Genomic DNA, 27,500 nt, shown 5'->3' with positions numbered 1-27,500 from the left:
ACAACACTCTACCAGTCAGCAGGACAACACTCTACTCTACCAGCCACAACACTCTACTCTGCCAATTTATGGTCATGTCCTCCATTTATATTCAGTGACAGTGGCGCTGTGTGTTTGAGTGTGTGTGTTAGTGGCAGAGAGGAAGTCCTGATTCATTCGGTAGACAAGCCAGACTGACGTAATTGCGTCGTCTGAGAAAACGTCCACATCAACACACATGACCGACATGGGAAGGTCACCTTACAGGGAACAATGGAGGGTCATTTCTGTCATGGTTTCATCTAATAAGATTCTGATGGTTTAATTTAATAAGATTCTGATGGTTTAATTTAATAACATACATACTGATGGGTTCATCTAATAAGATACCTAACTAGAAAGACAGTCATTGACCCACTGCCACCCCTGCTTCAGACTCTCCCCTCCCCTCGCCTCGCCTCTCCTCTCCTCTCCTCTCCTCTCCTCTCCTTTCCTCTCCCCTCCCCTCCCCTCCCCTCCCCTCCCCTCCTTTCCTTTCCTTTCCTCTTCTCTCCACTCATCTCCCCTCCCCTCCCCTCCCCTCGCCTCGCCTCGCTTCGCCTCGCCTCCTCTCCTCTCCTCTCCTCTCCTCTCCTCTCCTCTCCTTCCCTTTCCTCTCCTCTACCCTCCCCTTAGTCAGAGAGAGATGCCTGACTGTGTCCCCACCAATTACCCCCAACGAACTGGAACAACTCTGACCTTTGGATCAACAACGTTCAGCCTTCATACATCTGAGGGCCCACTATTGTGTGTGTGTGTGTGTGTGTGTGTGTGTGTGTGTGTGTGTGTGTGTGTGTGTGTGTGTGTGTGTGTGTGTGTGTGTGTGTGCGTGCGTGCGTGCGTGTGTGTGTGTGTAAGTGTATGAGTGTGCATATATAGAGATTTAGCTTCTTCCGTCCTATCCAAACTCAGCATCATAAATCCCAAACACATGAGTTGACGCCAAAGTCACAGTCACCAATTAAAAGTGCCCCTCGCTGTTAAAATGGAGAACCATTTAAGACAGGAAGAGGGTACCAATTTAGGACAGGGAGTGGGTATCATTTAGGACAGGGTAGAGGGTATCATTTAGGACAGGGAGGAGGGTTTAATTTAGAACAGGGAGTGGGTATCATTTAGGACAGGGAAGAGGGTTTAATTTAGGACAGGGTAGAGGGTACCATTTAGGACAGGGTAGAGGGTACCATTTACGACAGGGTAGAGGGTTGAATTTAGGACAGGGCTGAGGGTACCATTTACAACAGGGTAGAGGGTATCTTTTGGGACAGGGTAGAGGGTTTAATTTAGGGCAGGGTAGAGGGTACCATTTACGACAGGGTAGAGGGTATCTTTTGGGACAGGGTAAAGGGTTTAATTTAGGACAGGGTAGAGGGTATCTTTTGGGACAGGGTAGAGGGTTTAATTTAGGACAGGGTAGAGGGTACCATTTACGACAGGATAGAGGGTATCTTTTGGGACAGGGTTAGACTAGCACAGTGCTAGTCTAGCAGGGTCATCAGACGTTGTTTTGGTTCAGCCCTGCAGCTCTGTCCTAACTCTTCCTATGCCAGCTAATATTCTGCCACGTCACAGTTACAGACTTCATCTGAAGTGACAGGGTGTACAAAGGTCCTCCCTCTTGAGGTCGGGGCCAGAAGAACGAACTCAATCAAACAAACAATCATTCAAATCTATTTATGAAGCCCTTTTAAATAATTAACATCTATTTATAAAGCCCTTTTTTAAATGGTCTAAAAACTAACAAAGATGGCGCCGGAGAACAAGGCTGACGTTTTACGTATTCCTAACCAATTGTGTTTTTTGTTTATTTGCGTTGTTTGTAACTTATTGTTTTTACTTATTTTATACATAATGTTGCCGCTACCGTCTCTTATGACAGAAAATAACATCAGGACATCAGGACTGTGATTACTCACCATGGACTGGCAAAATCCTTTTTTCCCTTTAACGAGTCTGACGAGCCCGACGTGAATGTTATACTGCTTTCTCGGGAACAGGCCCAGATCCCCGTCATTTGCGTGAGAAAAAGGGGCCAGAGGGCGGGCTGCTTTCTGAGAATTCGTAGGCGATTGAATAAACCTCCATTTCCTTCCATTCTGTTAGCAAACGTACAATCTTTGGAGAATAAAATCGATGACCTACGAGGAAGATTAAACTACCAACAGGACATTCAAAACTGTAATATGTTGTGCTTCACGGAGGTGTGTCTGACTGACGACACTATCAACACACAGCTGGCTGGTTATACGCTGTACCGGCAGGATAGAACAGCTGCGTCTGGTAAGACAAGAGGCGACGGACTATGTCTTTTTGTAAATAACAGCTGGTGCACGATATCTAAGGTCTCGAGGTTTTGCTCGTCTGAGTTAGAGTATCTCATGATAAGCTGTAGACCACACTATCTACCTAGAGAGTTTGCATCTGTATTTTTTTGTAGCTGTCTATTTACCACCACAGACTGATGCTGGCACTAAGACCGCACTGAATGAGCTGTCTTCCGCCATGAGCAAACATGAGAGCACCAGCTGTTCCGGAAGTGTACTGTGATCACGCTCTCCATAGCCGATGTGAGTAAGACCTTTAAACAGGTCAACAATCACAAGGCCGCAGAGCCAGACAGATTACCAGGATGTGTACTGTGATCACACTCTCCAAAGCCGATGTGAGTAAGACCTTTAAACAGGTCAACATACTCAAGGACGCAGGGCCAGACAGATTACCAGGACGTGTACTGTGATCACGCTCTCCGTAGCCGATGTGAGTAAGACCTTTAAACAGGTCAACATTCTCAAGGCCGCAGGGCCAGACAGATTACCAGGACGTGTACTGTGAGCATGCGCTGACAAACTGGCAAGTGTCTTCACTGACATTTTCAACCTCTCCCTGTCTGAGTCTGTAATACCAACATGTTTCAAGCAGACCACCATAGTCCCTTTGCCCAAGAACACTAAGGTATCCTGCATAAATGACTCGTAGCACTTACGTCTGTAGCCATGAAGTGCTTTGAAAGGCTGGCCATGGCTCACATCAACACCATCATGCCAGAAACCCTAGACCCACTCCAATTCGCACACCGCCCCAACATAACCACAGGTGACGCAATCTCAATCGCACTCCACACTGCCCTTTCCCACCTGGACAAAAGGAACACCTATGTGAGGATGATATTCATTGACTACAGCTCAGCGTTCAACACCATAGCGCCCTCAAAGCTCATCAAAAAGCTAAGGATCCTGGGACTAAACACCTCCCTCTGCAACTGGGTCCTGGACTTCCTGACAGGCCGCCCCAAGTGGTGAGGGTCGGTAACAACACATCCGCCACGCTGATCTTCAACAAAGGGGCACCTCAGGGGTGCGTGCTCAGTCCCCTCCTATACTCCCTGTTCACTCATGACTGCACGGCCAGGCATGACTCCAAAACCATCATTAAGTTTGCAGATGACACAACAGTGGTAGGCCTGATCACCGACAACAACGAGACAGCCTGTTGGGAGGAGGTCAGAGACCTGGCCGTGTGGTGCCAGGACAACAACCTCTCTCTCAACGTGATCAAGACAAAGGAAATTATTGTGGACTACAGGAAAAGGAGGGCCAAGCACGCCCATTCTCATCGATGGGGTTGTAGTGGAGCAGGTTGAGAGCTTCAAGTTCCTTGGTGTCCACATGAGCAACAAACTAACATGGTCCAAGCACACCAAGACAGTCGTGAAGAGGGCACGACAAAACCTATTCCCCCTCAGGAGACTGAAATCATTTGTCATGGGTCCTCAGATCCTCAAATGGTTCTACAGCTGCACCATCAAGAGCATCCTGGTTGCATCACCGACTGCAAGGCAATACAGAGGGTAGTACGTACAACCCAGTACATCACCGGGGCCAAGCTTCCTGCCATGCAGGACCTCTATACCAGGCGGCGTCAGAGGAAGGCCCTAAAAATTGTCAAAGACTCCAGCCCCCCTAGTCATAGACTGTTCTCTCTGCTACCACACGGCAAGCGGTACCGGAGCGCCAAGTCTAGGTCCAAGACGCTTCCAAACAGCTTCTACCCCCAAGCCATAAGACTGCTGAACACCTTATCAAATGGCTACCCAGAATATTTGCACGCCCTTCCCCCCTTCCCCCTCTTTTACACCACTGCTACTCTCTGTTGTTATCATCTATGCATAGTCACTTTAATAACTCTAACTACATGTACATACTACCTCAACTAACCGGTGCCCCCACACATTGTTTCTGTACTGGTGCTGTGTTTAGTTTGTTATTTTACTGCTGCTCTTTAAATTACTTGATACTTTTATTTCTTATTCTCATATTCATACTCATATTATTTTTAAACTGCATTGTTGGTTAGGGGCTCGTAAGTAAGTATTTCACTGTAAGGTCTACTACACCTGTTGTATTCAGCATTTCACTGTAAGGTCTACTACACCTGTTGTATTCAGCATTTCACTGTGAGGTCTACTACACCTGTTGTATTCAGCATTTCACTGTAAGGTCTACTACACCTGTTGTATTCAGCATTTCACTGTAAGGTCTACTACACCTGTTGTATTCAGCATTTCACTGTAAGGTCTACTACACCTGTTGTATTCAGCATTTCACTGTAAGGTATACTACACCTGTTGTATTCAGCATTTCACTGTACGGTCTACTACACCTGTTGTATTCAGCATTTCACTGTGAGGTCTACTACACCTGTTGTATTCAGCATTTCACTGTAAGGTCTACTACACCTGTTGTATTCAGCATTTCACTGTAAGGTCTACTACACCTGTTGTGTTCAGCATTTCACTGTAAGGTCTACTACACCTGTTGTATTCAGCATTTCACTGTGAGGTCTACTACACCTGTTGTATTCAGCATTTCACTGTAAGGTCTACTACACCTGTTGTGTTCAGCATTTCACTGTAAGGTCTACTACACCTGTTGTATTCAGCATTTCACTGTGAGGTCTACTACACCTGTTGTATTCAGCATTTCACTGTGAGGTCTACTACACCTGTTGTATTCAGCATTTCACTGTGACGTCTACTACACCTGCTGTATTCAGCATTTCACTGTGAGGTCTACTACACCTGTTGTATTCAGCATTTCACTGTAAGGTCTACTACACCTGTTGTATTCAGCATTTCACTGTAAGGTCTACTACACCTGTTGTATTCGGCATTTCACTGTAAGGTCTACTACACCTGTTGTATTCAGCATTTCACTGTAAGGTCTACTACACCTGTTGTATTCAGCATTTCACTGTAAGGTCTACTACACCTGTTGTATTCAGCATTTCACTGTAAGGTCTACTACACCTGTTGTATTCAGCATTTCACTGTAAGGTCTACTACACCTGTTGTATTCAGCATTTCACTGTAAGGTTTACTACACCTGTTGTATTCAGCATTTCACTGTAAGGTCTACTACACCTGTTGTATTCAGCATTTCACTGTAAGGTCTACTACACCTGTTGTATTCAGCATTTCACTGTAAGGTCTACTACACCTGTTGTATTCAGCATTTCACTGTAAGGTCTACTACACCTGTTGTATTCAGCATTTCACTGTAAGGTCTACTACACCTGTTGTATTCAGCATTTCACTGTAAGGTCTACTACACCTGTTGTATTCAGCATTTCACTGTAAGGTCTACTACACCTGTTGTATTCGGCGCATGTGACTAACAACATTTGATTGAAATCATTAAAACCTACTTAACCTTTTAAATCAGCAGTTGTCCCAAAGTGTTGTCACAACTCCTCTCTCTCAATCTGAATCAAACATGAGAGATCTTACTTAAATGCAGGCTGTGAGAGAAACCACATGCTCCCAATTACAGTAGCAGTAATTCACTTCTCTTCGGTCATTCTCCTGTCTTCCCTGAGCCAGGCTGTGACAGGGTAATAGCAGAGAGGCAAACCACAGAATGTGTGTGAACGGTTAAACTTAATGAGAGAGCCAGAGCACCACAACTTCTTACACCAGCAGAGAAGAGAAGAGAGAAAGAGAGAGAGAGAGAGAGAGAGAGAGAGAGAGAGAGAGACACACACAGAGAGAGACACACAGAGAGAGACACACAGAGAGAGACACACAGAGACAGAGAAACACAGAGAGAGAGAGAGAGAGAGAGAGAGAGAGAGACAGAGAGAGACACACAGAGAGAGACACAGAGAGAGACACACAGAGACAGAGAAACACAGAGAGAGAGAGAGAGAGAGAGAGAGAGAGAGAAAGACACACACAGAGAGAGACACAGAGAGAGACACACAGAGAGAGACACACAGAGACAGAGAAACACAGAGAGAGAGAGAGACACACACAGAGACAGAGAAACACAGAGAGAGACACACAGAGAGAGAGACAGAGAGAAAGAGAGAAAGAGAGCGAGAAACACCATTGTAAATACAACCCATATTAAGATGTATTTATTTTCCCTTGAACTATTTGCACATAATATGATATTTAAAATGTCTTTATTATTTTGGAACTTTTGTGAGTGTAATATTTACTGTTAATTTGTATTGTTTATTTCACTTTTGTTTATTATCCATTTCTGTAAGGTTTGACGCTGGTAGACGAGAAACAAATACAGGGAGTGAACATTTAATTAACAACGGACGTGAAACAGGACGGGACAGCGTCTGGACATGAAAACATAACGACATTAATGCTGACACAGGGAAATAAACAAGGTGAAGGAGTCCAGGTGAGTCCAATGAGCGCTGATGCGCGTAATGATGGTGACAGGTGTGCGTAATGAAGGGCAGCTTGGCGCCCGAGAGGGAGAGCGGGAGCAGGTGTGACAATTTCACTTGCTTTAGCAATGCAAACCACAGCTCCTCAGAGAAGGAAGGTAATTTTGATAAAACTATATGTCAGCAAATAATTGATTAAATACAATGTTTTGTGGCCTCCTGGGTGGCGCAGTGGTCTAAGGCACTGCATCGCAATGCTAGCTGTGCCACCAGAAACTCTGGGTTCGAGTCCAGGCTCTGTCGCAGTCGGCCTAGCGCCGTCTGGGTTAGGGAGGGTTTGGCTTGGATATCCTTGTCTCATCGTGCACTGTGGCGGGCCGGGCGCAGTGCTTGCTGACAAGGTCGCTAGGGGCACAGTGTTTCCTCCGACACATTGGTGCGCCCTGTGTTAAGAAGCAGTGTGGCTTGGATGGGTTGTGTTTCGGAGGATGCATGTCTCTCTGGGAGATGTAGCGATGAGACAAGATAGTAACTACTAAAAACAATTGGATACCACGAAATTGGAGTGAAAAAAGGGGGTAAAATTCTAAAAAATATATGTTTTGTAATGAAGGTTCGACCGCATTGTCTGGGCCAGGATACAAGACATTTCTGGACTTGTTGTGCTCACTTGAACAGGAAGGTCCTTTTGTCATCAAAGCCTGTCATTCTCTGGCTTTATGGAGCTTTCAAGACAACTGGGAACTGGGAAAGAAAACAAGGTCAAATCATGATTACGTCAGTGACCTTCAGGTCGTAGCTCTAGAAAGAGGCCAGAGTTCCCAACTTGGATGACCGTTCAAAATCTATTTTCAGTCGGAAACTCTTTTTCCCCGAGTTCCCAGCTGTCTTGAACTCAATGATGTCAGATTTCCCAGTTCAGAGTAAATAGTTGTTTTAAAATCATCCTGGATGAAAAGAGACCCTTAAACACAGACTTGGGACCACTCCACTGAATAGCAGGCCTGTGATTGCTTTGCCATGCTTGCAGTTAACCACTGATTCCTCCCAAACCACTCATTGTTTAATTTGCCATTTCCAACTTGTTGTGTAATGTTTATGAGCAAACGACACGTTTCTATATCTATAATTTCTCTTCATAAGACAAGGATGGAAAAGGATTGAAAAGTATTGAAAAGGATTTGCCAGTAGATTGTCGACTTGAGTTATGATGATGACCGCTAGCTTACTAGCTAAGAATTTGACACTGTGTCATGTTCAGACGGGTTCAAGGCAAAGGCTGGAAGATGAGAAGGCAGCAAGCACGACAAGAGGATCCAGAGATCTTTCACAGGAGGAGGCGCGGGTGCAGGGCACTCCGGATGTTAGGTACACCTTCAAGGCACTGTATGAGTCAATTCATGATAACATCAAGTCTCAGATAGCACAGAGGTACTAAAGCCTGGACAGCATGCGATTCCCGAAGTTGTTAGATAAAAGTACATTTGATTCATTAAAAGAGAAAATGCCTCAGATGATCTTCCATCCTCGGTCCACACATATACCCCGGGTCTTCCATCCTCGGTCCACACATATACCCCGGGTCTTCCATCCTCGGTCCACACATATACCCCGGGTCTTCCATCCTCGGTCCACACATATACCCCGGGTCTTCCATCCTCGGTCCACACATATACCCCGGGTCTTCCATCCTCGGTCCACACATATACCCCGGGTCTTCCATCCTCGGTCCACACATATACCCCGGGTCTTCCATCCTCGGTCCACACATATACCCCGGGTCTTCCATCCTCGGTCCACACATATACCCCGGGTCTTCCATCCTCGGTCCATGCATATACCCAGGGTCTTCCATCCTCGGTCCACACATATACCCCGGGTCTCCATCCTCGGTCCACACATATACCCCGGGTCTTCCATCCTCGGTCCATGCATATACCCAGGGTCTTCCATCCTCGGTCCACACATATACCCCGGGTCTTCCATCCTCGGTCCATGCATATACCCAGGGTCTTCCATCCTCGGTCCACACATATGCCCCGGGTCTTCCATCCTCGGTCCACACATATACCCCGGGTCTTCCATTCTCGGTCCACACATATACCCCGGATCTTCCATCCTCGGTCCACACATATACTCCGGGTCTTCCATTCTCGGTCCATGCATATACCCAGGGTCTTCCATCCTCGGTCCACACATATACCCCGGGTCTTCCATCCTCGGTCCACACATATGCCCCGGGTCTTCCATCCTCGGTCCACACATATACCCCGGGTCTTCCATCCTCGGTCCACACATATACCCCGGGTCTTCCATCCTCGGTCCACACATATACTCCGGGTCTTCCATTCTCGGTCCATGCATATACCCAGGGTCTTCCATCCTCGGTCCACACATATACCCCGGGTCTTCCATCCTCAGTCCACACATATACCCCGGGTCTTCCATCCTCGGTCCACGCATATACCCCGGGTCTTCCATCCTCGGTCCACACAAATACCCCGGGTCTTCCATCCTCGGTCCACACATATACCCCGGGTCTTCCATCCTCGGTCCACGCATATACCCAGGGTCTTCCATCCTCGGTCCACACATATACCCCGGGTCTTCCATCCTCGGTCCACACATATACCCCGGGTCTTCCATCCTCGGTCCACACAAATACCCCGGGTCTTCCATCCTCGGTCCACACATATACCCCGGGTCTTCCATCCTCGGTCCACACATATACCCCGGGTCTTCCATCCTCGGTCCACACAAATACCCCGGGTCTTCCATCCTCGGTCCACACAAATACCCCGGGTCTTCCATCCTCGGTCCACACATATACCCCGGGTCGTCCATCCTCGGTCCACACATATACCCCGGGTCTTCCATCCTCGGTCCACACATATACCCCGGGTCTTCCATCCTCGGTCCACACAAATACCCCGGGTCTTCCATCCTCGGTCCACACATATACCCCGGGTCTTCCATCCTCGGTCCACACATATACCCCGGGTCTTCCATCCTCGGTCCACACAAATACCCCGGGTCTTCCATCCTCGGTCCACACAAATACCCCGGGTCTTCCATCCTCGGTCCACACATATACCCCGGGTCGTCCATCCTCGGTCCACACATATACCCCGGGTCTTCCATCCTCGGTCCACACATATACCCCGGGTCTTCCATCCTCGGTCCACACATGTACCCTGGGTCTTCCATCCTCGGTCCACACATATACCCCGGGTCTTCCATCCTCCTGAATGTTTCATGTCACCAGCCTCCCCGCCCGTAAGAAATATGTTTCCCATGCAAATAAAGCCCCTTCAATTGAATTGAAATTTATTTGAGAGAGAGAGAGAACTCCAAAGCCACATCATGAGGCAGGAAGTGAGTTTGGAATAACATTACAATGCTTTTCAGAGTGGCCACAGCCATCTATAACAGGTTCTCGCTCTAAATTCAATTCAATTCAAGCTTGATTGGCAACATGTGTTTACACCGCCAGAGCAAGTGAACTAGATAATAAACACAAGTGAAAATAAACAACAAAAATGAACAGTAAACATTGCACTCACAAAAGACATTTCAAATGTCATATTATGTATATTTTCAGTGCTGTAACGATGTGCAAATAGTTAAAGTACAAAAGGAAAAAACAAATAAACATAAATATGGGTTGTATTTAGAATGGTGTTTGTTCTTCACTGGTTGCTCTTTTCCTGTGGCAACAGGTCACAAATCTTGCTGCTATGATGTCACACTGTGGTATTTCACCCAGTAGATATGGGAGTTTATCAAAATTACTTTTGTTTTTTAATTATTTGTGGGTCTGTGTAATCTGAGGGAAATATGTGTCTCTAATATGTGTCATAGATTTGGCAGGAGGTTTAAGAAGTGCTGCTCAGTTTCCACCTCATTTTGTGGGCAGTGAGCACATAGCCTGTCTTCTCTTGAGAGCCATGTCTGCCTACGGCGGCCTTTCTCAATAGCAAGGCTATGCTCATTAAGTCTGTACATAGTCAAAGCTTTCCTTCAGTTTGGGTCAGTATTCAGGTATTCTGCCACTGTGTACTCTCTGTTTAGGATTAGTTTGCCTTTGGCCTAGATTTTTGTTTATTCTTTCCAATGTGTCAAGTAATTCTCTTTTTGTTTTCTCATGATTTGGTTAGGTCTAATTGTGTTGCTGTCCTGGGGCTCTGTGGGGTGTGTTCGTGTTTGTGAACAGAGCCCCAGGACCAGCCAGGTTAATTTCTCTGTAGGTGATGGCTTTGTTATGGAAGGTTTGGGAATCGCTTCCTTTTAAGTGGTTGTAGAATTTAACGGCTCTTTTTCTAGATTTTGATAATTAGTGGCTATCGGCCTAATTCTGCTCTGCATGCATTATTTGGTGTTTAATGTTGTACACGGATTATATTTATGCAGAGTCTCAATTTGGTGTTGATCGCATTTTGGGAATTCTTGGTTGGTGAGCGGACCCCAGACCTTACAACCATAAAGGGAAATGGGTTCTATAATGGATTCAGATATTTTTTGCCAGATCCTGATTGGTCGAATTGTATGTTTCTTTTGATGTACGTATCGTTTGTTGTGTGCTCTAGGGCAACGGTGTCTAGATGGAATTTGTATTTGTCGTCCTGGCAACTGGATCTTTTTTGGAACACCGTTATTTTGGTCTTACTGAGATTTACTGTCAGGGCTCAGGTCTGACAGAATCTGTGCAGAAGATCTAGGTGCTCCTTGTTGCTGAAGGTTGGGGACAGACGCACCAGATTCTAGTAGGGTGAGGCCGGGTGCTGTTGACTGTCCTAGTGCCAATTTGCATATATATACAGTTGAAGTCGGAGGTTTACATACACTTAGGTTGGAGTCATTAAAACTCGTTTTTCAACCACTCCACAAATTTCTTGTTAACAAACTATAGTTTTGGCAAGTCGGTTAGGACATCTACTTTGTGCATGACACAAGTAATTTCTCCAACAATTGTTTACAGACAGATTAGTTAATTTATAATTCACTGTTTGGAGGAAAAAGGGGGAGGCTTGCTAGCCGATGAACACCATCCCAACTGTGAAGCATGGGGGTGGCAGCATCATGTTGTGGGGGTACTTTGCTACAGGAGGGACTGGTGCACTTCACAGAATAGATGACATCATGAGGATGGTAAAATTATGTGGATATTTTGAAGCAACATCTCAAGACATCAGTCAGGAAGTTAAAGCTTGGTTGCAAATGGGTCTTCCAAATGGACAATGACCCCAAGCATACTTCCAAAGTTGTGGCAAAATGGCTTATGGACAACAAGGTCAAGGTATTGGAGTGGCCATCACAAAGCCCTGACCTCAATCCTATAGAAAATGTGTGGGCAGAACTGAAAAAGCGTGTTCGAGCAAGGAGGCCTACAAACCTGACTCAGTTACACCCGCTCTGTCAGGATGAATGGGCCAAAACTCACCCAACTTATTGTGGGAAGCTTGTAGAAGCGTTTGACCCAAGTTAAACAATTTAAAGGCAATGCTACCAAACACTAATTGAGTGTATGTAAACTTCTGACCCACTGGGAATGTGATGAAAGAAATAAAAGCTTAAATAAATCATTCTCTCTACTATTATTCTGACATTTCACATTCTTAAAATAAAGCGGTGATCCTAACTGACCTGAGACAGGGAATTTTTACTAGGATAAAATGTATTGAGTTTAAATGTATTTGGCTAAGGTGTATGTAAACTTCCGATTTCAACTCTAATTGGAGAATCCAGTGGGTTCTGGTAGTCTTTAATAGTTGATTCTGAGATTTGTATTTGATCATATACTGTACTGTTTATGTTTTTGCTGTCTGATCTTTGTGCAGGCGCAGGCTCAGGTTTTCTGGGTCTCTATGTTTTTTGGTTGGATAGGTTTCTCAATTTCCTTCTTCGGTTTTTGCATTCTTCATCAAACCATTTGTCATTGTTTATTTTCTTAGGTTTTCTGATTTGATAGGGAAGTTGAGAGGTCAAATATACACTAACGTTCAAAAGTTTGGGGTCACTTAGAAATGTCCTTGTTTTTCAAAGAAAAGCACATTTTCTGTCCATTTTAAAATAACATCAAATTGATCAGAAATACAGTGTAGACATTGTTAATGTTGTAAATGACTATTGTCTTTTTTTAAATGGAATATCTACATAGGCGTACAGAGGCCCATTATCAGCAACCATCACTCCTGTGTTCCAATGGCACGTTGTGTTAGCTAATCCAAGTTTATTATTTTAAAAAGGCTAATTGATCATTAGAAAAGCATTTTGCAATTGTGTTAGCACAGCTGAAAACTGTTGTTCTGATTAAAGAAGCAATAAAACTGTCCTTTTTTAGACTACTTGAGTATCTGGAGCATCAGCATTTCTGGATTTAATTACAGGCTCAAAATGACCAGAAACAAATAACTTTCTTCTGAAACTCGTCAGTCTATTCTTGTTCTGAGAAATGAAGGCTATTCCATGCCAGAAATTGCCAAGAAACTGAAGATCTCGTACAACGCTGTGTACTACTCCCTTCACAGAACAGTGCAAACTGGCTCTAACCATAGAAAGGCCCCGGTGCACAACTGAGCAAGAGGACAAGTACATTAGAGTGTCTAGTTTGAGAAACAGATGCCTCACAAGTCCTCAACTGGCAGCTTCATTAAATAGTACCCGGAAAACACCAGTCTCAACGTCAACAGCGGAGAAGCGACTCTGGGATGCTGGCCTTCTAGGCAGATTTGCAAAGACAAATCCATTGATCTCAGACTGGCCAATAAAAAGAAAAGATTAAGATGGGAAAAATAACACAGACACCGGACAGAGGAACTCTGCCTAGAAGGCCAGCATCCAGGAGTCGCCTCTCCACATCTGCATTGCTTTGCGTTTATGGTTTTTGTATGAACACTTAGTGTCGTCTGCTGATGTCAGGGCTTTACTACAAATGCAAAGAGGAAAGAGTATAACTGTTCAGTTGAACCACTGAATCACAACCGTCTGTGATGGAGAGTTGAGGGACCTCTGGGGTCAGCTGAAGGTAGAGAGCTAGTCTCGGGTAACCAGACATCACACCGTAAACATTCTGGGGTTTTGGGCTAGTACAGAACCCGACGCCATTAACTGTAGGTTCTAATGTAAACAGACATCAGGCTGTTAGTGGACTAACTCACTGTGAGAGAAAATAAACGTTTGTAATAGAGCCTTAAGGTGGTAGCGAACCTTTAGCCCTTACGGAGTAAACAGTAGGGAACAGACTGCCTCACCTCCAACAAACTGTATCCCCCCGGCCACACGTCCGACGGTCCTGGAGATGAGGTCAGAGATGCAACATCCCATGAGGGCTGTGAGGGCTACCAGGAGCAGCAGACCACAGCCCACGCCCGTCACCACCGTACAGATCCTCCACTCCAGACTAGGTATCCCCTGGAAGGAAGCATAGCGCCCACACTGCTCCAGGATCACTGTGGCCTGGCTCTCCTCGTCGCGCACCGGGTACGAGCACCGTCGGAAGGTGCCGAACGAGACCGGCTTGTCCATCTGGGAACCGAGCAGCCAGTAAGGCATGAAGAAGCCGACACAGGAGGCCGCGGCGCAGAGCAGGGAGAGGAGGGTCCAGATTACACCGGCACAGGTCAGGCTGGAGGCCATGGCGATTGATGGGTAAAAAGTTCACTATTATATAACTAGAAGACTAAGTTGCCAGAATAGACAAAAAAAAAATGAGATTTAGCTTTTGTTGTGCTCTTGACTCCACCACAGACTACCAGCATGTCTCTGTCTCTCCCCTCCTACTGACTGACTTCTGTCCCCTGCGGAGAGAGAGAGAGAGAGAGAGAGAGAGAGAGAGAGAAAGAGAGAGAGAAAGAGAGATGGAGAGAGAGTGAGAGAGAGTAGACTGTAAAAAATAGAGACTCAAAACATCATGATTGTGTAATGAAACCATTAAAAGCAGTGCACCTAATCTGAGATCAGGTGTTTGAAGGGTGTTTGAACGTAAACCCAATGTAAGTGATATGTTACACAGAAAACGTTTACTGAACAAAAATATTAACGCAACATGCAACAATTTCTACAATTTTACAGAGTTACAGTTCATATAATCAGTCAATTAAAATACATTCATTAGGGCCTAATCTGTGGATTTCACATGACTGAGCAGGGGTGCAGCCATTGGTGGGCCTTGGAGGGCATAGGCCCACCCACTTGGCAGCAAGGCCAACCACTGGAGAGCCAGGCCCAGCCAATCAGAATGAGTTTTCCCCCACAAAAGGGCTTTATTACAGACAGAAATACTCTCCTCAGCACTTTTACTTGAGTCATTTTCTATTTCTATTTTCTATTTTCTTTTAGTCAAGTATGACAATTGGGTCAAACTTTTCACCACTGCCATTTTAGCCTTTAGCCTGTAGCTTCGGCCCTTTTAGCCTTTAGCCTGTAGCTTCGGCACTTTTAGCCTTTAGTCTGTTGCTTCGGCCCTTTTAGCCTTTAGCCTCTAGCTTCGGCCCTTTTAGCCTTTAGCCTGTAGCTTCGGCCCTTTTAGCCTTTAGCCTCTAGCTTCGGCCCTTTTAGCCTTTAGCCTGTAGCTTCGGCCCTTTTAGCCTTTAGCCTGTAGCTTCGGCCCTTTTAGCCTTTAGCCTGTAGCTTCGGCCCTTTTAGCCTTTAGCCTCTAGCTTCGGCCCTTTTAGCCTTTAGCCTGTAGCTTCGGCCCTTTTAGCCTTTAGCCTGTAGCTTCGGCCCTTTTAGCCTTTAGCCTGTAGCTTCGGCCTACCACACCACGTTACCGCATCCCACCTTTGACCAGCTTCATTCATGTATATATATATATATATATAATATGCATTTTGCATATTGCTTTTGATATGTTTAATCATTGTACAGTATATTCATATTGCAATGTATTAATATTAAATCAGTTAATAACTTAATTACAGAATAATAATAATCATAATAATAACCATTTCTCTCCCTGCAGAAAACATATATATATATATACATACTACGTTACCCACAGGCTGGCCAATCCTAACCACAGCCAATCAAGACAAGCCAATCACAGACTAATGTCAAATGAACTGTCAATCCTATCATCTAACGGTACTGTGATTCAATACATCTGAACAACCTTCCCATGTACAGTCATGACTCAGGTCAGCGACATCAGCATAATGGATAAGCTGGTGGTTCGCATCAAACTCTGGGCTGAAGTTTTGTATGAGTGCTACTGCTAACATTAGTACTACTGCTAACATTAGTGCTACTGCTAACAGTAGTGCTACTGCTAACATTAATGCTACTGCTAACATTAGTGCTACTGCTAACATTAGTGCTACTGCTAACATTAGTACTACTGCTAACATTAGTGCTACTGCTAACAGTAGTGCTACTGCTAACATTAGTGCTACTGCTAACATTAGTACTACTGCTAACATTAGTGCTACTGCTAACATTAGTGCTACTGCTAACATTAGTGCTACTGCTAACAGTAGTGCTACTGCTAACATTAGTGCTACTGCTAACATTAGTGCTACTGCTAACAGTAGTGCTACTGCTAACATTAGTACTACTGCTAACATTAGTGCTACTGCTAACATTAGTACTACTGCTAACATTAGTGCTACTGCTAACATTAGTGCTACTGCTAACATTAGTACTACTGCTAACATTAGTGCTACTGCTAACATTAGTGCTACTGCTAACATTAGTACTACTGCTAACATCAGTGCTACTGCTAACATTAGTACTACTGCTAACATTAGTGCTACTGCTAACATTAGTACTACTGCTAACATTAGTACTACTGCTAACATTAGTGCTACTGCTAACATTAGTACTACTGCTAACATTAGTGCTACTGCTAACATTAGTGCTACTGCTAACATTAGTGCTACTGCTAACATTAGTGCTACTGCTAACATTAGTGCTACTGCTAACATTAGTGCTACTGCTAACATTAGTACTACTGCTAACATTAGCAGTCATTGCCTGTACCCCATGAATTTGAAATATAATGCCATATGTTCCTTGACTTTGAAGAATGTGAATATGATAAATATACCTTCCGGATCTTTGAACTGTCTTAGTTTATCAATATAAAAATGTGAATAGCCTGTTAATGCTTTGTTGTCATTTGATCATTTCAAGATAAAGCATTTAAAGCTTCAAAATCATGTCTTGAAAAAATTATTTTTTGTTTATTGATTATTTACTATCCAGGGACAAACTTAATCATTTGTATTTTCACAAAAACAATCATTTTTTCTGTATCCTTTTTTTTTTTAAAGCATAAATCTGTACATTAGACCGTTTGGATTTGTCCAATGAGGAGGTTACCAGAACACCATATTAGAGCAGGGAACATACAAAAAGAGGGACTTCAATTTAACAGTGTTTAGAAGAAGGGTATCTAATTCTTCTTCTATTTTGGAAACACCAAAATAGTGTTTTCAACCTTTTTTTCCTGGTTAGTGCTCTCAGTCTTCTACACAACTCTTGATTGAGTGGTGTTACAACACACCATGGTATATTCCAGAACTCCTTAGGATGACCTTTTCTCAAATCTGTCTCATAACCAATATTCCCTGTAAGCTACGCATGGTACTACGCGCAGCTCCCCTGGGACTGCTGTGCAGAAGAAATATGAGCCCCCATAGAGAAGCACGGGATTGAACTTAACCTAACTTTCTAGAGTTTTCCCCCCTTTAGTTAACACTATCAACATGTCCCTTTACTGTGGGAATTGTGAATGAATCAACGCAAATATTAACCACTTTCAATGCAACATACCAAAACAAAACGAACTTTGCAAGACTTAGTATGCAAAACAAACTATGCAAGAGTTTTATTTTGTTGTAGGCACAACGCATCAGAGTAGGATTCTATTGCATTGACACACACGACTCAGCCCGTACTCTACACAGACCAGTGCGGCATAACCAATCAGAGATGCAATAGGCCTATATGCAAATAGACCATTGCCATATGTGGATGTGTGCCATTCACTGTGAACTGGACTGTGTTCACAGCATGAGCGGTCGTGAGTAGATGAGCTTGTTTTGAGATCAAACTGAGAGCTGCATGTAGCCGCGTGTCCACATTTGTTCATATCCTTTGCTAGTTAGTGAGTTATTAGCCCAGTTATAAACCATTTGTGATCAGCAGTGGGTGAGTGATTGCTTCTTACAAGAGCATTTTTTTTTTTTATTATTAAAAGGGGCAGTGCTGTATTTTGAGAAAGGCTTGGATAAGCTAAGTAGTCAATAAACAGAGTTTTGTCTGATTATCTGTAATAATGGCATGGGCATAATAATGCATTTAATTTTGTGAAGTGGTTTCTTACATCAAACAACACAACAACATGTTCAGTCTCCACCTCGTCTGAAGGACAAGTGGAGAAACAGGTTAATGTCAAGGCCTGCATGATTTTTTTTTTCTTCACCCCAACAGATCCACAGATTGAGCAATCTGTACTTCTCTCCACAATGCCCTCCCCCACTTGGACAAAAGGAACACCTATGTGAGAATGCTGTTCATTTATTATAGCTCAGCGTTCAACACCATAGTGCCCACCAAGCTCATCACTAAGCTCGGGAACCTGGGACTTCCTGACAGGCCGCCCCAAGGTGGTGAGGGTTGGCAACAGCACATCCGCCACGCTGACACATGGCAGAGCTGAGGGCGAGCGAGCGTCTTGCCGGTTCCTGCTCAACTTGCTTTTTTTATGGCTATTTTTTGTCAATTTTTACTTTGTTTGCTCAGAATGTTCGTGCAAATATTTCCTACGACCGACAAACACTTCTGGAACATGAATCGGAAGCTACACACTTATCTCTCAGCACCCCAGAGCTGGAATACAACATTAACTCCTTTGTTTCACGCACAGCGGCCATTACCTGTTGCTCCTGATCAAGATGACCTAAGGCAGCGCCGGCGACGAAGATGAGGAATCAAAGGGGGACTCCAAGCTGAAAAGACAGGCTACACAGCCTCCTCTTCCTAGTAACCTGATAGTTTATGTTCCATTGATGAGACATTAACCAATGTGAACTCAGAGCAAGGCTTCAATCGCAGAAGGCCATCAGGGAATGTTGTGACTTTGTTTTTACTGAGACGTGGCTTTACGGACCATACGCTCAACCAGAAGGTCAACTCTGCTATTCAACCAGAAGGCTTCTCAATATTCCAAATGGATTGCACGGCGGCTTCTGGTAAGAGTCTGGGGGAACAATTCCTGGTGTACCAAATTTGAAAACATTGCGAGCTCCTGTTCACCTGACCTGGAGTCTTGACGCAAAAATGCAGACCCCACTATATGTCGAGGGAATGCACTTGTGTTATTATCACAGCAAGCAAACACCAAGGCGGCTCTTAGCGAACTGTACAAGATCATTAGTCAGGAAAAAAATCCTGTCACCAGGAAGCAATCTTCATTTTAGCGGTGACTTTAACCAAGCCTGTCTAAAACAATTTTTCCCAAAATATCACCAACATGTAGGATTCAGAGAGCTTGACAATGTATACACAAACATCTGTGACGTGCATCTGCCAATCAGATCATGTCTCTCTGTTCTTAATCCCCGCCTACAAACAGCAACTCAAGAGGAAGGCACCAACACAAGGAATAGTGAGGCGCTGGACAGAGGAGGCAGACTCAATGCTGCAGGACTGTTTTGAGAATACTGAGTGGAATATGTTCAAACTCATCCACCCAGGACTCATCCATCAACATTGTGGAATATACATAGTCAGTTACAGGCTTCAATAGGAAATGTGTTGATGATGTTGTACCCACAATAATAATCCAGACATACCACCAACCATAGCCGTACCATGCTGAGAGCCCGTACAGTAACAATGTCGGCAGAATGAAACCAGATGACTCGTACAAGGCAAGCAGGTAGAAGCTCCGCAAATTCAAAAAGACAATACAGACTCAAACTTGAATTGATGTTCGACAACTCAAAGACTTGCGTTGCATGTGGCAAGGACTACAGACTATCACAAGACTACAAAGGCAAATCCATCTGTGCGGTTCCCACCGAAGCCTCCCTCCCCAGACGAGCTTAACACATTCTATGCGCGCTTCGAAGGCAGACAATACCGAGCCATTCAGGAAGACTATCGCTGTTCCGGACGACCAGGTGCTTTCAGTCTCCGAGGCTGACGTGAGGAAAACTCTCAAATAGAGTGAATACTCACAAAGCCGTCGGCCCAGATAGCATCCTTGGCCGCATCTTTAGAGTGTGTGCTGAACATCTTCGATCTGTCCCTGTTCCAGGCTGTAGTCTCCACCTGCTTTAAGGAGACCACCATTGTCCCAGTGCCCAAAAAAACACGGTGACATGCCCATATGACTATCGCCCCGTCGTGCTAACCTCGGTCATCCTGCAGTGCTTACAGAGGCTGGTCATGGCCTAAGGCCAGCATGCCAGACACCCTGGACCCTCTCCAATATGCCTACCGCTCCAACAGATCCACAGAAGATCCCATTTCCATCGCTGGTCACACGGCCGTAACACATCTGGACAAGAGGGACACCAATGTGAGAATGCTGTTCATTGACTACAATTCAGCCTTCAACACTATGGTTCCCTCCAAGTTTGACCGCAAGCTCAGAGCCCTGGGTCTGGACACCACCCTCTGCAACTGGATACTGGACTTCCTGATGGGTAGACCACAGGCTGTGAGGATTGGCAACAACACCTCACATTGACCCTTAACACAGGTGCCCCCCAGGGGTGTGTCCTCAGTCCTCTGCTATACTCCATGTTCACCCACGACTGCGTAGATTTGCATGACACCACCTCCATCATCAAGTTTGATGACGACACCAAGGTTATAGGCCTGATAACGAACAACGACGAGTCAGCCAACAGGGAGGAGGTAAGTGAACTGGCATTGTGGTGTCGTGACAACTACCTCTCCCCTCAACGTCAGCAAAATAAAGGAGTTGATTGTTGACCTCAGGAAGCAGAGGATGCCCCTAATCCACATCAACGGGACTACAGTAGAGAGAGTCACAAGTTAAGTTCCTTGGCGTCCACATGGTCCGCCATGCCGCCCCGGGGTTCTCTCCAAATACTACCACTGCAACATCGAGAGCCTCCTGACCCGTTGCATCACGGCCTGGTACAGGAATTGCTCCATCCACAAATGCAAGGCCCTACAACAGGTGGTAAAAACAGCCCAGTACATCACTGGGACCGTGCTCTGACCCACCCAGTGCCTGAGGATGGTATGCAGCATCATCGAGGACACCATACACCCCATTCCATGAGCTATTCTCTCCCTTACAGTCGGGCAGACGGTATCGGAGCATGAGGTCTGATACCAACAGGTTCAAAGACAGTTTCTATCTACAAGTCATCAGACTGCTGAACACTTGAACCGGACTGACCACCTGCTCCGATTCTCTGCACCTTAGCACACATGCGCTCACTCATGCACACACACACACACACACACGCACACACACACACACACACACACACACGAGGTCACCAGGCCGCTCATTATTACGCACATCTGTCACCAGCACCTCATCAGACTCACCTGGACTCCATCATCTGCCTGATTACCTTCCCTATATCTATCACTCCCTTTGGTTCTTCCTGCCTGATTACCTTCCCTATATCTGTCACTCCCTTTGGTTCTTCCTGTCTGATTACCTTCCCTATATCTGTCACTCCCTTTGGTTCTTCCTACCTGATTACCTTCCCTATATCTGTCACTCCCTTTGGTTCTTTCCTGTCTGATTACCTTCTCTATATCTGTCACTCCCTTTGGTTCTTCCTGTCTGATTACCTTCCCTATATCTGTCACTCCCTTTGGTTCTTCCTACCTGATTACCTTCCCTATATCTGTCACTCCCTTTGGTTCTTTCCTGTCTGATTACCTTCTCTATATCTGTCACTCCCTTTGGTTCTTCCTACCTGATTACCTTCCCTATATCTGTCACTCCCTTTGGTTCTTTCCTACCTGATTACCTTCTCTATATCTGTCACTCCCTTTGGTTCTTTCCTACCTGATTACCTTCCCTATATCTGTCACTCCCTTTGGTTCCTTCCTGCCTCCTCCCTATATCTGTCACTCCCTCTGGTTCTTTCCTGCCTCCTCCCTATATCTGTCACTCCCTTTGGTTCTTTCCTGCCTCCTCCCTATATCTGTCACTCCCTTTGGTTCCTTCCTGCCTCCTCCCTATATCTGTCACTCCCTTTGGTTCCTTCCTGCCTCCTCCCTATATCTGTCACTCCCTTTGGTTCTTTCCTCAGGCGTTATTGTTTCGTGTTTCTTGTTTTGTTCCTCGTGTTATTTATTATTAAAGTCACTTGATTCCCAACTCCCAGTGTTCAAGTTACACGCTGCTACCAGACTGTTATTATACTGCTCAATTTCTACACTTGCCCCCCCATCTCCCCACTTCCCTGATACACGTGTAAATATTGGGACTATAAATTACGCCTTCCTGTATTACACTAATGAGAAAATGTTTATTATATTCTACTGAGACATTTACTTTATGTTCATATACTTAGTTTTATGATGACTTACTGTTGTTGCATTTTCGAAGAAAGAACCTGCAAACAAGCATTTTGTTGTACAATGTATACCATGCATATCCCGTAGATACGACTAATAAAACTGGAAACACGGGGGCCCCTCAGGGGTGCGTGCTTAGTCCCCTCCTGTACTCCCTGTTCACCAACCGACTGTGGCAGTGCACGACTCCAACACCATCATTAAGTTTGCTGACGACACAACGGTGATTGGCCTGATCACAGACAACGATGAGACAGCCTTTAAGGAGGAGGTCAGTGACATGGCAGTGTGGTGTTGCCAGGACAACAACCTCTCCCTCAACGTCAACAAGAGAAAGAAGCTGATGGTGGACCTCTATACCAAGCGGTGTCTAAGGAAGTCCCTAAAAAATTGTCAATGACTCCACCCACCCAAGTCATAGACTGTTCTCTCTGCTACCACACGGCAAACAGTACCGATGCACCAAGTCTGGAACCAACAGGACCCTGAACAGCTTCTTCCCCCCAAGTTAAAAGACTGCTAAATAGTCTTTTGACTGCTGTTACTGTTTATTATCTATCCTGTTGCCTAGTCCCTTTATCCCTACCTATATGTACATATCTACCTTAATTACCTCGTACCCCTGCACATCGACTCAGTACTGGTACCCCATGTATATATCCATGTTATTACCTCGTACCCCTGCACATCGACTCAGTACTGGTACCCCATGTATATAGCCAAGTTATTACCTCGTACCCCTGCACATCGACTCAGTACTGGTACCCCATGTAAATAGCCAAGTTATTACCTCGTACCCCTGCACATCTACTCAGTACTGGTACAGTATATAGCCAAGTTATTACCTCGTACCCCTACACATTGACTCGGTACTGGTACAGTATATAGCCAAGTTATTACCTCGTACACCTGCACATCGACTCAGTACTGATACAGTATATAGCCAAGTTATTCCCTCGTACCCCTGCACATCTACTCAGTACTGGTACAGTATATAGCCAAGTTATTACCTTGTACCCCTGCACATCTACTCAGTACTGGTACCCCATGTATATAGCCAAGTTATTACCTCGTACCCCTGCACATCTACTCGGTACTGGTACAGTATATAGCCAAGTTATTACCTCGTACCCCTGCACATCGACTCAGTACTGGTACAGTATATAGCCAAGTTATTACCTCGTACCCCTGCACATCTACTCGGTACTGGTACAGTATATAGCCAAGTTATTACCTCGTACCCCTACACATCTACTCAGTACTGGTACAGTATATAGCCAAGTTATTACCTTGTACCCCTGCACATCTACTCAGTACTGGTACAGTATATAGCCAAGTTATTACCTCGTACCCCTGCACATCTACTCGGTACTGGTACAGTATATAGCCAAGTTATTACCTCGTACCCCTGCACATCTACTCGGTACTGGTACAGTATATAGCCAAGTTATTACCTCGTACCCCTGCACATCTACTCGGTACTGGTACAGTATATAGCCAAGTTATTACCTCGTACCCCTGCACATCGACTCAGTACTGGTACCCCATGTAAATAGCCAAGTTATTACCTCGTACCCCTGCACATCTACTCAGTACTGGTACAGTATATAGCCAAGTTATTACCTCGTACCCCTGCACATCGACTCAGTACTGGTACAGTATATAGCCAAGTTATTACCTCGTACCCCTACACATCTACTCAGTACTGGTACAGTATATAGCCAAGTTATTACCTCGTACCCCTGCACATCGACTCAGTACTGGTACAGTATATAGCCAAGTTATTACCTCGTACCCCTGCACATCTACTCAGTACTGGTACAGTATATAGCCAAGTTATTACCTCGTACCCCTGCACATCGACTCAGTACTGGTACAGTATATAGCCAAGTTATTACCTCGTACCCCTACACATCTACTCAGTACTGGTACAGTATATAGCCAAGTTATTACCTTGTACCCCTGCACATCTACTCAGTACTGGTACAGTATATAGCCAAGTTATTACCTCGTACCCCTGCACATCTACTCAGTACTGGTACAGTATATAGCCAAGTTATTACCTCGTACCCCTGCACATCTACTCAGTACTGGTACAGTATATAGCCAAGTTATTACCTCGTACCCCTGCACATCTACTCGGTACTGGTACAGTATATAGCCAAGTTATTACCTCGTACCCCTACACATCTACTCAGTACTGGTACAGTATATAGCCAAGTTATTACCTCGTACCCCTGCACATCTACTCGGTACTGGTACAGTATATAGCCAAGTTATTACCTCGTACCCCTGCACATCTACTCGGTACTGGTACAGTATATAGCCAAGTTATTACCTCGTACCCCTGCACATCTACTCAGTACTGGTACAGTATATAGCCAAGTTATTACCTCGTACCCCTGCACATCTACTCAGTACTGGTACAGTATATAGCCAAGTTATTACCTCGTACCCCTGCACATCTACTCGGTACTGGTACAGTATATAGCCAAGTTATTACCTCGTACCCCTGCACATCTACTCAGTACTGGTACAGTATATAGCCAAGTTATTACCTCGTACCCCTACACATCTACTCAGTACTGGTACAGTATATAGCCAAGTTATTACCTCGTACCCCTGCACATCTACTCGGTACTGGTACAGTATATAGCCAAGTTATTACCTCGTACCCCTGCACATCTACTCAGTACTGGTACAGTATATAGCCAAGTTATTACCTCGTACCCCTGCACATCGACTCAGTACTGGTACAGTATATAGCCAAGTTATTACCTCGTACCCCTGCACATCTACTCAGTACTGGTACAGTATATAGCCAAGTTATTACCTTGTACCCCTGCACATCTACTCAGTACTGGTACAGTATATAGCCAAGTTATTACCTCGTACCCCTGCACATCTACTCGGTACTGGTACAGTATATAGCCAAGTTATTACCTCGTACCCCTGCACATCTACTCGGTACTGGTACAGTATATAGCCAAGTTATTACCTCGTACCCCTGCACATCTACTCAGTACTGGTACAGTATATAGCCAAGTTATTACCTCGTACCCCTACACATCTACTCAGTACTGGTACAGTATATAGCCAAGTTATTACCTTGTACCCCTGCACATCTACTCGGTACTGGTACAGTATATAGCCAAGTTATTACCTCGTACCCCTGCACATCTACTCGGTACTGGTACAGTATATAGCCAAGTTATTACCTCGTACCCCTGCACATCTACTCTGTACTGGTACAGTATATAGCCAAGTTATTACCTCGTACCCCTGCACATCTACTCAGTACTGGTACAGTATATAGCCAAGTTATTACCTCGTACCCCTGCACATCTACTCGGTACTGGTACAGTATATAGCCAAGTTATTACCTCGTACCCCTGCACATCTACTCGGTACTGGTACATTATATAGCCAAGTTATTACCTCGTACCCCTGCACATCTACTCGGTACTGGTACAGTATATAGCCAGGCAGTCATTATTCATTGTGTATGTGTTCCTTGTGCTGTTATTTTTCTATTATTATTTTTTTTTCCATCTCTGCATTGTTGGGAAGGGCCTATAGGTAAGCATTTCACTGTTAGTCTACACATGTTGTTTACGAAGCATGTGAAAAATAACATTTGATTTGAGTTAGCAAGTCGGGAAATGTCCGAGTTTTCTACCTCTGACTAGCAAGTGAACGCGGCACCATTCACAAGAGCAAAAACACTGTTCCAAATAAATATGAAAAAGAGGCAAAATCATATATGCTATTTACAAAATAAAATATGCAATGCGTCTATCTCACTTTATTCAAATCAATTCTCACACAACTTCAGCTTTCTGCGTGGGCAGAATTCTACCAAGCAGAGAGAAAGAGCACGCAAGACTGAGCGCATCAAAGACAATTGAGAATGTAACACAAAGGGGATTCATCATTTTTTCTTCTTCTTCCATTCCTCCCATAATTCATTCACAAATGCCTATTAATCATGGTTTACGGTCTCCAATTCATTTTAGGTTTACAGTCTCCGGTGTAACGTAGCCAGCCTATTGGCTTGCAATACTGGCGAGATGATGATGCTCTGGTGAAAAAACCCGTAATAATCACGAATAGGCGATAACTGTTCCTTACATTTTTACGCAGACGAATGTTATTTGCACTAGACTAGTAGATTATTAAAATTACTTTGATACGCTATTTATCAAGTATGGTCAACTACTCCGGAGTCCGTATGGTGGAATGCACAGAGAAGCCCGTGTAGGACGTGAAGAGGGGGACGGGGACAAGCCTGTGTGACAAAACTCTACTCGGGTAAAGAATAAACAATATACAAGTCTAAGAATGTTTCCAAATACACGACAAAGTAACACAGAAAAAGACAACTTAGCCTACATGATGAACGACTTGGTTGTTAGATTAGTCTTCTGGTCTTAATATCCCAATCGCGGAGAAAACCGAAAACTGAAACTAACTTCACAGATCGACTAACAAAAAAAATCCCAAAATAATTATCCCCAAAATAAGTAATGGTATCGGTAAAAAAAAAAAAAAAAGCTGTAACTTTCAGCGTTGATGAGCAATGTAGTAGTTGGCAATAGAGATCCCCAAATATGTTATCTTGCTGTGAGCAGTGAAAGAGCAACGCTGCGGACAGAGCTGGAGTTGGAGCTGACGCCAGCCGCGGAAACACATCCAGACTGCTGTGAGCGGAGAGTCTGTGAAACACGCTCTACAGGGGAACATCAATCACACCAACGTCCATCCAGGGGCGGCCGTGCGGCTCCGAGTACAGCTGCCAGCGTGTAGTTCTAAAAACCGGAAATGACGAAGCATTTTCTACCATAGTTCGTTGGCCATAGAGCTCGCCAGCGTGTAGTCCTAAAAAACGGAAATTATTTACCTGTGCTTCGTTCAGCCATTCATACCTATAGACTAAGTTAATAGGGATTTTGGAATAAAGGCCTAAAATAAGGTCGGAGGTTAATTAACACAGGATAATATCAGTCAGTTAACATAGCCTTTAATAAGAATGATGCTTGTATGTGTTTAAGAAACACATATAATGCTTAAAATGGTCTGCTTACCAGCTTGAACAAAAAAAACGTAAGGATGGGATATTGTTCTGCTCAATGCTGCAACCACATCTCTATAGCTGGAAGGTGTTCGTGTTTATAGGTTCCTGAATTATGTTGTCCATAGGACACTTTGGGTCCCGTCTGACAAGGTATACTAAGACTGTTAGCGAGACATCAAAGGCATGCAACCTGAGGTGTAGT

General features: G+C 44.7%; 1 protein-coding gene across 1 annotated transcript in view; it reads right to left on the bottom strand.

Moving 5' to 3' along the window:
* The window catches only part of LOC110508109 (LHFPL tetraspan subfamily member 6 protein), a 145,971-nt gene extending 118,973 nt beyond the window's left edge, over window positions 1-26,998 (bottom strand). The window contains exons 1-2 of the mRNA XM_036964714.1: window positions 26,617-26,998; window positions 13,953-14,498 (exon numbers count right to left, since the gene is read on the bottom strand). Coding sequence (XP_036820609.1) covers window positions 13,953-14,337 — 385 coding nt within the window. The 5' untranslated portion in view covers window positions 14,338-14,498; window positions 26,617-26,998. The remainder of the gene's footprint in view (window positions 1-13,952; window positions 14,499-26,616) is intronic.
* Between the last annotated feature and the right edge of the window lie 502 nt (window positions 26,999-27,500).

The sequence above is a fragment of the Oncorhynchus mykiss genome, chromosome 27 (assembly GCF_013265735.2).
Source record: "Oncorhynchus mykiss isolate Arlee chromosome 27, USDA_OmykA_1.1, whole genome shotgun sequence".
Lineage (NCBI taxonomy): Eukaryota > Metazoa > Chordata > Actinopteri > Salmoniformes > Salmonidae > Oncorhynchus > Oncorhynchus mykiss.
This window is presented reverse-complemented; position numbering and strand designations above follow the sequence as displayed.